Source organism: Coregonus clupeaformis, unplaced genomic scaffold, assembly GCF_020615455.1.
Source record: "Coregonus clupeaformis isolate EN_2021a unplaced genomic scaffold, ASM2061545v1 scaf3026, whole genome shotgun sequence".
Classification (NCBI taxonomy): Eukaryota; Metazoa; Chordata; class Actinopteri; order Salmoniformes; family Salmonidae; genus Coregonus; species Coregonus clupeaformis.
Window position 1 is genome coordinate 29,577 of NW_025536480.1, and position 11,345 is coordinate 40,921.

Genomic DNA, 11,345 nt, shown 5'->3' on the forward strand with positions numbered 1-11,345 from the left:
GTGTGTTTGTTTCTAAATCTCACGCTTGGCAGGGACCTTCGATGTTGATGCTGGGCGGGAGAAAAAATGGGCACCCGATTTGAGAGACACTGGTCTACTTTAGAGGTCTAGGACTGTTTCTGTTCAGGCATACCACTGGTCTACTATAGGACATTGATTATATTAAGAGTGTATATCTGTTCAGGCGCACCACTGGTCTACTATAGGACATTGATTATATTAGGAGTGTATTTCTGTTCAGGCGTACCACTGGTCTACTATAGGACATTGATTATATTAGGAGTGTATATCTGTTCAGGCGTACCACTGGTCTACTATAGGACATTGATTATATTAGGAGTGTATATCTGTTCAGGCGTACCACTGGTCTACTATAGGACATTGATTATATTAGGAGTGTATATCTGTTCTGGCATACCACTGGTCTACTATAGGACATTGATTATATTAGGAGTGTATATCTGTTCTGGCATACCACTGGTCTACTATAGGACATTGATTATATTAGGAGTGTATATCTGTTCTGGCATACCACTGGTCTACTATAGGACATTGATTATATTAGGAGTGTATATCTGTTCAGGCATACCACTGGACTTTGCTTCAGACTGTGTGTTTGTTTCCATTCAGGCGTACCACGGCCACCACCATGCTATGGAGGTCCTGGTTCAGTCTCTGCTGGATCTAGACGTGAGGAACAGCCAGGGGCGCACCCCTCTGGACCTGGCTGCCTTTAAAGGCCATGTGGAGTGTGTTGACGTCCTCATCAACCAGGGAGCCTCCATCCTGGTTAAAGACTTCACCCTGAAGAGGACCCCCATCCACGCTGCAGGTACGCATAGGATATCACGTAAGACCTAGAGATTCTGTAATTCAAAAGTTTTCCTTACCAAGATGGACATTTGTTTGGTCATGTTGCTAGGATGCCAATGTCCACTCTAGGGATATTATATACAGTGGGGAAAAAAAGTATTTAGTCAGCCACCAATTGTGCAAGTTCTCCCACTTAAAAAGATGAGAGAGGCCTGTAATTTTCATCATAGGTACACGTCAACTATGACAGACAAAATGAGAAAAAAAATCCAGAAAATCACATTGTAGGATTTTTAATGAATTTATTGGCATATGATGGTGGAAAATAAGTATTTGGTCAATAACAAAAGTTTCTCAATACTTTGTTATATACCCTTTGTTGGCAATGACACAGGTCAAACGTTTTCTGTAAGTCTTCACAAGGTTTTCACACACTGTTGCTGGTATTTTGGCCCATTCCTCCATGCAGATCTCCTCTAGAGCAGTGATGTTTTGGGGCTGTCGCTGGGCAACACAGACTTTCAACTCCCCTCCAAAGATTTTCTATGGGGTTGAGATCTGGAGACTGGCTAGGCCACTCCAGGACCTTGAAATGCTTCTTACGAAGCCACTCCTTTGTTGCCCGGGCGGTGTGTTTGGGATCATTGTCATGCTGAAAGACCCAGCAACGTTTCATCTTCAATGCCCTTGCTGATGGAAGGAGGGTTTCACTCAAAATCTCACGATACATGGCCCCATTCATTCTTTCCTTTACACGGATCAGTCGTCCTGGTCCCTTTGCAGAAAAACAGCCCCAAAGCATGATGTTTCCAACCCCATGCTTCACAGTAGGTATGGTGTTCTTTGGATGCAACTCAGCATTCTTTGTCCTCCAAACATGACGAGTTGAGTTTTTACCAAAAATTTATATTTTGGTTTCATCTGACCATATGACATTCTCCCAATCCTCTTCTGGATCATCCAAATGCACTTCAGACGGGCCTGGACATGTACTGGCTTAAGCAGGGGGACACGTCTCGCACTGCAGGATTTGAGTCCCTGGCGGCGTAGTGTGTTACTGATGGTAGGCTTTGTTACTTTGGTCCCAGCTCTCTGCAGGTCATTCACTAGGTCCCCCCGTGTGGTTCTGGGATTTTTTGCTCACCGTTCTTGTGATCATTTTGACCCCACGGGGTGAGATCTTGCGTGGAGCCCCAGATCGAGGGAGATTATCAGTGGTCTTGTATGTCTTCCATTTCCTAATAATTGCTCCCACTGTTGATTTCTTCAAACCAAGCTGCTTACCTATTGCAGATTCAGTCTTCCCAGCCTGGTGCAGGTCTACATTTTTGTTTTTGGTGTCCTTTGACAGCTCTTTGGTCTTGGCCATTGTGGAGTTTGGAGTGTGACTGTTTGAGGTTGTGGACAGGTGTCTTTTATACTGATAACACGTTCAAACAGGTGCCATTAATACAGGTAACGAGTGGAGGACAGAGGAGCCTCTTAAAGAAGAAGTTACAGGTCTGTGAGAGCCAGAAATCTTGCTTGTTTGTAGGTGACCAAATACTTATTTTCCACCATAATTTGCAAATAAATTCATTAAAAATCCTACAATGGGATTTTCTGGATTTTTTTTTCTCAATTTGTCTGTCATAGTTGACGTGTACCTATGATGAAAATTACAGGCCTCTCTCATCTTTTTAAGTGGGAGAACTTGCACAATTGGTGGCTGACTAAATACTTTTTTTCCCCACTGTAGCATAGTGTGAAAATGCCCACTACACACTGATCTAAGGTAATTTTTTGTCATTATTGCTGAGGATCTGGGGAGGGTAAGCTGATCCTAGATCAGTGCACAGGGGGACTTCTATCCAGAGCCAGGTACACAGCTAGCAGGTGACAGGCTTCGAGGGCCTCAGCCCCAAAATGTTTTATTATCTGCTGTGTTAACATCATGAGGATGTCATCTACCAATACCACTGTTCTAGAAATCTGTCTGTTCATGTGAAGGTAATAGTCGTCCAGCAATCAGCTCATATCCTCTCTGTTTAGCCTCCTCTAGCTACCAACGGTCAATCATCTCACATTCTTATATCCTCTCTGTTTATCCTCCTCTAGCTACCAACGGTCAATCATCTCACATTCTTATATCCTCTCTGTTTATCCTCCTCTAGCTACCAACGGTGATTCGGAGTGTTTGCGTTTGCTGATTGGAAATGCTGACCTCCAGAGTGCAGTGGACGTTCAAGACGGGAATGGACAGTAAGTCAATTGGGTTTTGGATACAATTCCTGAAATAAAGAGATTTTGACACTAGGTCTACGTCCCAAATGGCACCCTATGCCCTACTTGGTGCACTACTTTAAACCAGAACCCTATGGGCTCAGGTCAAAAGTAGTGTACCATATAGGGAATAGGTTGCCATTTGGGACTCAGCCTGGTTATTACGGGACTCAGCCTGGTTATTACCAGTTTGTAATATGACCTTGTTGTCTTGTGTATCAGAACCCCTCTGATGCTGTCAGTGCTGAGCGGACACACAGACTGTGTGTACTCACTGCTCAACAAGGGAGCCAGCGTAGAAGCCAAAGTGTCACGGTTCCCTAAGACAGAACCCAGAAGCAGACCAGGACAAGGAGAGTTGAACGAAGGTGAGTGTTTATTACAGATTCAAAAGGTGCAGAATAATCCAGGAGACGGAGCGGGTGGCGGAGATGAGTAGGTGGAGGTGAAGTGGCAGATTAAACGATGGCACGGCAGGGGTTGGGTGAAGGTTCCGGGAGAATGACTGTAGACAGAAAAAAACTGAGGTAAGTACAAGGCAGGTCAACAAGGTGCAAAACAACAAAACTAACGCTAGTACTAAGAGGCTGATACGCTGACAAAACATACTGTTAATGGCTAACGATCCGGCAGGGAATGGATGTTAGACCAGAGCCTAAGAAGGGTGATGATCAGGACCAGGTGTGCAGATTGCTGATGGGATGCAGGTGCGGAAATCAAGAGAGCTCCCCGGAGCGTTCCAGCACCCTCGGGAAACTGGAGATCACGAGCAGAACAACTAGACCACAGACAGGACCCGACTCAGACTGCCGGGATCGTTACAGTACCCCCCTCCGACGAACGCCACCGGGCGGACTCCCCGGAGCGCCAGGATGGAGGCGGTAGAAGTCACTGATGAGGTCAGCATCTAGGATCTGTCGCCGCGGAATCCAACTCCTCTCTTCAGGACCATACCCCTCCCAGTCCACGAGATACTGGAAACCCCGGCCCCGCCGTCTGGAATCCATGATGCGTCGCACCGTGTAGGCAGGACCACCTCCGATCATCCGAGGAGGAGGAGGAGGAGGCGGAGGAGGCAACAGAGGACTGAGGAAAACAGGCTTGAGGCAGGAGACATGAAAGGTGGGATGGACTCTGAGCGTCCTCGGGAGTTTGAGTCGAACTGCCACCGGATTGATCACCTTCTCCACCACAAACGGACCAATGAACTTCGGTAACAACTTCCTAGACTCAGTCCGTAAAGGAAGATCCCGTGTGGCCAACCAGACCCTATCTCCGATGGTGTAGGTGGGAGCGGGGATCCGGCGACGATTCGCCTGGAGCTGATACCGGTCCGAAACTCTAAGGAGTGCCTTTCTGGCCCGATGCCAGGTCCGGTGGCAACGACGAATATGGGCCTGAACAGAAGGCACTGAGAGCTCCTTCTCCTGAGAAGGGAACAAGGGAGGTTGGTAGCCATACAGGCACTGGAAGGGAGACATCCCAGTGGCAGATGTAGGGAGAGTATTGTGGGCATACTCAACCCAAGGCAACTGAGAGACCCAGGAGGTGGGGTTGGAAGAGGCCAGGCAGCGTAGCGTGGATTCCATCTTCTGGTTGGCTCTCTCCGCCTGACCATTAGATTGGGGGTGAAACCCAGATGTGAGACTGACTGTAGCTCCAATGGCCAAACAGAAGGACTTCCAGACAGCAGAGGTAAACTGAGGGCCACGGTCGGAAACGATATCACTGGGCAAACCGTGGACCCTGAAAACCTCCCTAACCAGGATCTCGGACGTCTCCGAGGCAGAGGGAAGCTTGGCAATTGGCACAAAGTGGGCGAACTTGCTGAATCTGTCCACGATAGTCAGAACGACCGTGTTCCCCTCAGAAGCGGGCAACCCAGTGACAAAGTCCAGGGCCAGATGCGACCATGGTCGCGGGGAATAGGAAGGGGGTGAAGTAGTCCAGAGCTGGGCCGATTGGTACTCTTATTCTGCGCACACACTGGACAGGCAGCAACATAACCCCGAGTATCCTCGGCCATGGCAGGCCACCAAAAAGCGTCTGCGAAGAAACGCCATCGTCCGAGCCACGCCAGGGTGACAAGCCATCTTGCTGGCGTGGGACCATTTGAGGACCGCAGGACGAACCGACTCAGGCACAAACAACCGACCGGGTGGACCGTTACCGGGACCGGGCTGCGTCCGAAGGGCCGCCATCACCTCCTCCTCAATCTTCCACCTAACAGCTCCCACGACGCAGTTCCGGGGGAGAATTGTCTCGGTCTTGGACCCACTCTCCTCCGTCTTGGAGAACATCCGAGACAAGGCGTCCGCCTTGCCGTTCTTAGATCCAGGTCGGAACGTCAGGGAAAAATTGAATCGTCCGAAAAACAACGACCACCTGGCCTGGACGGGAGTTGAGACGTCTAGCCGATTGCACGTAAGCAAGATTCTTGTGGTCAGTCCAGACAATAAACGGTTGCTCCGCCCCCTCCAACCAGTGGCGCCACTCCTCCAAGGCAAGTTTCACCGCGAGAAGCTCCCGGTTACCCACATCGTAATTCCTCTCCGCAGGCGAAAGGCGACGGAGTAGTAGGCGCAGGGATGGAGTTTACTGTCCGTGGAGCATCGCTGCGACAGGATGGCGCCAACTCCCACACAGCGTCCACTTCAACGACGAACTGACGGGCCGTGTCCGGTTGAGAGAGAATCGGTGCGTTGGTGAATCGCCTCTTCAAATCCAGAAACGCTCGATCCGCCTCCGGATTCCACTTGAAGCTCCTGATACTGGAAGTCAAGGCAGTTAACGGAGCGGCCACACGGCTGTAATCCCGGATGAATCTGCGGTAAGAAATTCGCAAACCCCAAAAATCTCTGGAGCTGCAATCTCGTACCGGGCTGGGCCCATTCCAGAACCGCTCTAACCTTCTCCTGGTCCATCCTAATCTCTCCCCTGGAGATGATGTACCCGAGAAAGGATGTTGTGTGGGCGTGAAACTCGCACTTCTCGGCCTTCACGAACAGGCGATTCTCCAACAATCGCTGCAGAACCTGCCGGACATGCTGGACGTGGTCGGAAGGTTCCTTCGAGAAGATCAGAATGTCATCCAGATAAACAAACACAAAGAGACCGATCATATCTCTCAGGACGTCGTTCACCATACTCTGGAATACCGCTGGAGCATTGGTCAGTCCAAACGGCATCACCTGATACTCGAAGTGACCCATCGGTGTATTGAAACCCGTCAACCACTCGTCTCCCTCTCTGATCCGGACCATGTGATACGCATTGCGTAGGTCTAGCTTGGTGAACACCGTAGCACCCTGTAAGGAGTCGAAGGCAGAACTCATCAAGGGCAGGGGATACTTGTTCTTGACCGTGATGTCATTCAACCCCCGATAATCAATACACGGTCGAAGAGAGCCATCCTTCTTACCCACAAAGAAGAATCCTGCCCCCAGGGGTGATGACGAGGGACGAACGAGACCAGCCGCTAGGGACTCCTTGATGTAGGTCTCCAAAGCCTCACGTTCAGGTCGGGAGATACTGTATAACCTTCCCTTGGGGTAGACAGCTCCAGGGAACAGGTTGATGGCACAATCATATGGTCGGTGGGGAGGGAGTGACAGAGCCTTCTGCTTACTGAACACTTCCCCCAAATCGTGATATGTCTCGGGAACCAGGGACAAATCTGGGGGTTTAGCCTCAATCACCTGACTGGGAACCGAATGGGGACAGGCAGTCTTGAGACAGTTAGCATGACAATCAAGGCTCCAACTCGTTACCTTGCCCGTCACCCAATCGAACGTGGGATTGTGTTCCTTCAGCCAGGGGTATCCAAGGACCAGAGGAACATGGGAAGATGGCAGAATGAAGAATGAAATCATCTCCGAATGATTCCCCGACAACAGCATCTTAACCGGTTCAGTCCTCATCGTGATACGTGCCAGACTACTGCCGTTCAGAGTGGTCGCTTCAATGGCTTCCGGCAATTGCTCCTTGGAAAGCCCCAGCTGTTCCACCAACTCGGCATCAAGAAAGCTTCCATCGGCACCTGAATCGACAAAGCGTTAATCGCTAAGCTCTGATTCCTGTTCACAAGGGTAGCCGGGAAACGGGGTCTGACAGAGGTACTGAGAGGTTGAAACTGGCTCGCTAAAAGTCCTCCCAACTTTAGCGAGCCGGGCAGTTTGACGACCGCCGGGAACAAGTGGAGATGTAATGTCCCGAGCTACCACAGTAGAGGCAACAGTTGGTCTTACGTCTATGTTGACGCTCCTCCTTGGTTAACCCGTGCCGCCCCACTTGCATGGGTTCAGAATCGGGAGAGAGAACCTCTCCACTAATCCTTTGTGGTGGAGAATGATCGACGTGTTCTGGTCCACCACCCGACCCGACTGGGAACTGAGAAGCTGATCGATTGGACGGACCCCATTGCTTCTCCCTCCTTCGCTCTCGGACTCGATTATCCACCCGAATAGACAAGGCTACCAAGCTGTCCAGGTCACTAGGCTCCGGATAGGAGATCAACTCATCCTTGAGCTGCTCCGACAGACCCTGGTAAAAGGCCGCTTGCAGAGACTCCTCATTCCACCCACTCTCCACAGCCAACGTCTTGAACTCGATCACGAAGTCGGCCACGCTGCGAGTTCCTTGGCGAAGCGAAAACAGGCGCCTAGCTGCGTCCCTCCCTCGGACGGAATGGTCGAAGAGCTTCCTCATCTCGGCCGTGAACCCCTGGTATGAAGCCATGCAGGGATCCTGTCGTTCCCAAACGGCTGAAGCCCACTCCAGCGCTCGACCACGCAGCAACTCAATCACAAAGGCTATCCTAGCCTTGTCTGTGGCATAAGAGTAGGGCTGTAGATCGAACACTAATCCACACTGCATAAGGAAGGAACGGCATCTTCCCAGCTCCCCCTCATATTTATCCGGCGTCGGAACCTTGGGCTCACGGAAGGACACAGCTCCAGAAGCGGCAGGCGAGATGGGTGAAACCGGTAGTGGATCCTCCACCGGAAACTCGCGTTGGTTCTGGACCTCCGTCAGACCGGTAGAAAGGTTCCGAACTGACAACGCGATCTCCTGTAGTGCCGTGCTATGTTGTCCCAACATCTTCTCCTGATGGGAAATGGCATGGCGAACAGAGTCCAGATCCGCTGGGTTCATTAATGGCCGGATCGTTCTGTCACGGTTCCCTAAGACAGAACCCAGAAGCAGACCAGGACAAGGAGAGTTGAACGAAGGTGAGGGTTTATTACAGATTCAAAAGGTGCAGAATAATCCAGGAGACGGAGCGGGTGGCGGAGATGAGTAGGTGGAGGTGAAGTGGCAGATTAAACGATGGCACGGCAGGGGTTGGGTGAAGGTTCCGGGAGAATGACTGTAGACAGAAAAAAACTGAGGTAAGTACAAGGCAGGTCAACAAGGTGCAAAACAACAAAACTAACGCTAGTACTAAGAGGCTGATACGCTGACAAAACATACTGTTAATGGCTAACGATCCGGCAGGGAATGGATGTTAGACCAGAGCCTAAGAAGGGTGATGATCAGGACCAGGTGTGCAGATTGCTGATGGGATGCAGGTGCGGAAATCAAGAGAGCTCCCCGGAGCGTTCCAGCACCCTCGGGAAACTGGAGATCACGAGCAGAACAACTAGACCACAGACAGGACCCGACTCAGACTGCCGGGATCAGTTACACAAAGAAGATGGGCAGCTGGTGAGCATGAGGGCAGCGATCCACCTCTTCACTAGTGCCCTTCCCTTTCTGCTCTGGCTGCTTGTGGTCCTTGTCATGGATGCATGCCAGGCTTGGAGGAAGTGCTAGGACAGGGCTTTTATCACTCATCAGTTCCTCTCTCTTGACAGTGGATGCAACTGCACTTGCCTCTGTGTTAACTGAGCACTATGTGGTGTCCTCAACTGTCTCCTCTGGCTGCTTGTGGTCATTGTTGTTGTGAATGCATTGCAGACCTGGAGGACTTTTATCATCCCAGGTGTAAATAGCAACAGTTGCCTCTGTGTCGACTGAGCACTTTGTAGTGCACTCAACTGTCTTCCATAGCGGTTTGTGGTCATTGTTGTGGGTGCAGGTCAGGATTAGAGGCAGTGTTGCAGGTGCAGGAGGACTTTTTTCAGCCAAACACTCCTCCGTGTGGACAGTGGACACAGAAACGGCTGCTTCCCTGGCAACTGGACACTTGTTGGTGTCCTCTACTGCCTCCCCTGGCAGAGTGTGGACAGTGGAGACGGAAACGGCCGCTTCCCTGGACACTTGACTCTTGGTGGTGTCCTCTACTGCCTCCTCTGGCTGCTTGTGGCCATTGTCTAGAATGTGTGGCAACTTTGAAGGCAGCATTGGAGCCGGGCTTTTATCACCCAACAGGTTCTCTCCCTGGACAATGGATGTGCCTGCAGTGATCGCTGTGGTAACGGAGGACTCGGTGGCATCCTCTTTTGTCTCCTCTGTCAGTTTGTGGTCAGAGTCTCGGATACATGGCGAGCTTGGAGGCAGTGCTGCAGGGTCAGGAGGGCTTTGATCAGCTGCCATGTCCTCTTTGAGGTGAGTGGACACATCATTGTTTGTTTCACTGATAACTGGACACTTGGTGGTGTCCTCTACTGCCTCCCCTGGCAGTTTGTAGTCAACTTCAAAGACAAGTGGCAGACTTGGAGGCAGCATTGGGACCGGGCATTTAGCTGCTGATCTGTACACTCCAAAATCAACAGTAGCTGTGCCTGCAGTGGTCTCTGTAGCAACTGAGACCTCATAGGTATCCTCTACTGTCTGCTCTGATGGCATGAAGTCATCGTCAAAGACTGTTGGCAGGCATGTAGGCAGCACTGAAGGAAGACTTCTAGCTGCCCATCGATTCTCTCCCTTGACAGTGGCTGTGGTAGCAGTGGTCTCTGTGGCAACTGGGCACTCTGTGGCTGAAACAGCAGGCTTAGAGGTTTCGAGGAAATTGAATGAATTGCCAATGAACCGCTGAACCAGGGGTGGGAGGGAGTAATGATAGAATCTGTCCTCTTCCTCAGCATTAGATATTGCCACTGGAGCAACTGAGACCTCAGTGGTGCCCTCTACTGCCTGATGTGGCTGCATGGAGTCTTCGTCAAAGAAGTGTGGCAGGTATCGATGCAGCATTGAGGAAAGATGTATATCTGTCCATAGGTCCTCTCGTATACCTGTAGATACATCTGCAGTGGCCTCTGTGGCAACTGGGCATTCAGCAGACTGGCAGGTTTCAGGGACAAAGTATGAAAATACAATGAACCGCTGTGCATCCTGAGCGTGTATGGCAAATGGAGAGGGGGGATGCAACATGGTAGGTATAGGCCTCTGATTGGTGAAAGCCAGTGGTGGGAGGGAGTCAATACAGGGAGCCATGAACTCAGTGAGAGGACAGTTGCTCACATCTCACACATTCTGCGTGAGAAAAGAAACAGACATGATGAAAGTGATCACATTCAGTACATACATACATACTGTATGAGTCAGCACTACTTACTTATACATCACATATATATATATATATAGTGTCCTCTAAGATGCTCTGCACCAGTCTGTCCCAACCCTTGGTCCCCTAGCCAATGGGCCAGCTAAGTGTAAAAATACATGCCCCACACCCAGCATAACATTTGACATTTTAGCCATTTATCAGACGCTTTTATTCAGAACGACTTATAGTTAGTTAGTGCATTCAACTTAAGGTAGCTAGGTGAGACAACCACATAATCCTGATATGAGCGTCTATGATAGAACGGTTGTTTATTTTTTATGACCAGACAACCATAAGAACTGAGGACATAAATTCACTGAAACAGACAGACACGATACAACACATTTAGACAAGAACAGTTATAAGCATTGCCATGGTGTAGCCTAATACAAAAAGAAATAAGGACAAAACATTGTTAGCTTACATTCCATGGCATATGGAACATTTTGCCCTTACAATAACTTATATTTGCTTTAATTAATATTGTTAAACAGAACTCTTGTCGACTTTGTCAAAGTTGGTCTTGTTACCTCCTCAATCAGTCTTGGCATTTTCCTCGTCTTGAACCAAATCCTCTTCATCTTCTTCTCCTGATCCTTCTGGATCTGCAAAACCAGAGCCAACCTGGCTCCCAGCTCCATCACGTAGTCTGTCTAGATCGCCCTTTCCTCCAACCGACACTCACCCCTCCTCTGTGTCAGCGTTGAACCCTCCATGTCTTCCTCTTAGCTAACAATAACTCTGGAAAATACACAACGTTGTAGTAAGTGGGTGTTGCTAA

General features: G+C 49.9%; 1 protein-coding gene across 1 annotated transcript; it reads left to right on the forward strand.

Moving 5' to 3' along the window:
• Positions 1-585: 585 nt before the first annotated feature.
• Positions 586-3,390, forward strand: LOC121562710 (serine/threonine-protein phosphatase 6 regulatory ankyrin repeat subunit A-like; the record flags this gene model as incomplete). The annotated part of the gene is made up of 3 exons (XM_045220015.1): positions 586-832; positions 2,967-3,054; positions 3,298-3,390. Coding segments are annotated over exons 1-3 (359 nt in total), but the record flags the coding sequence as incomplete, so codon positions are not given.
• Positions 3,391-11,345: the final 7,955 nt, after the last annotated feature.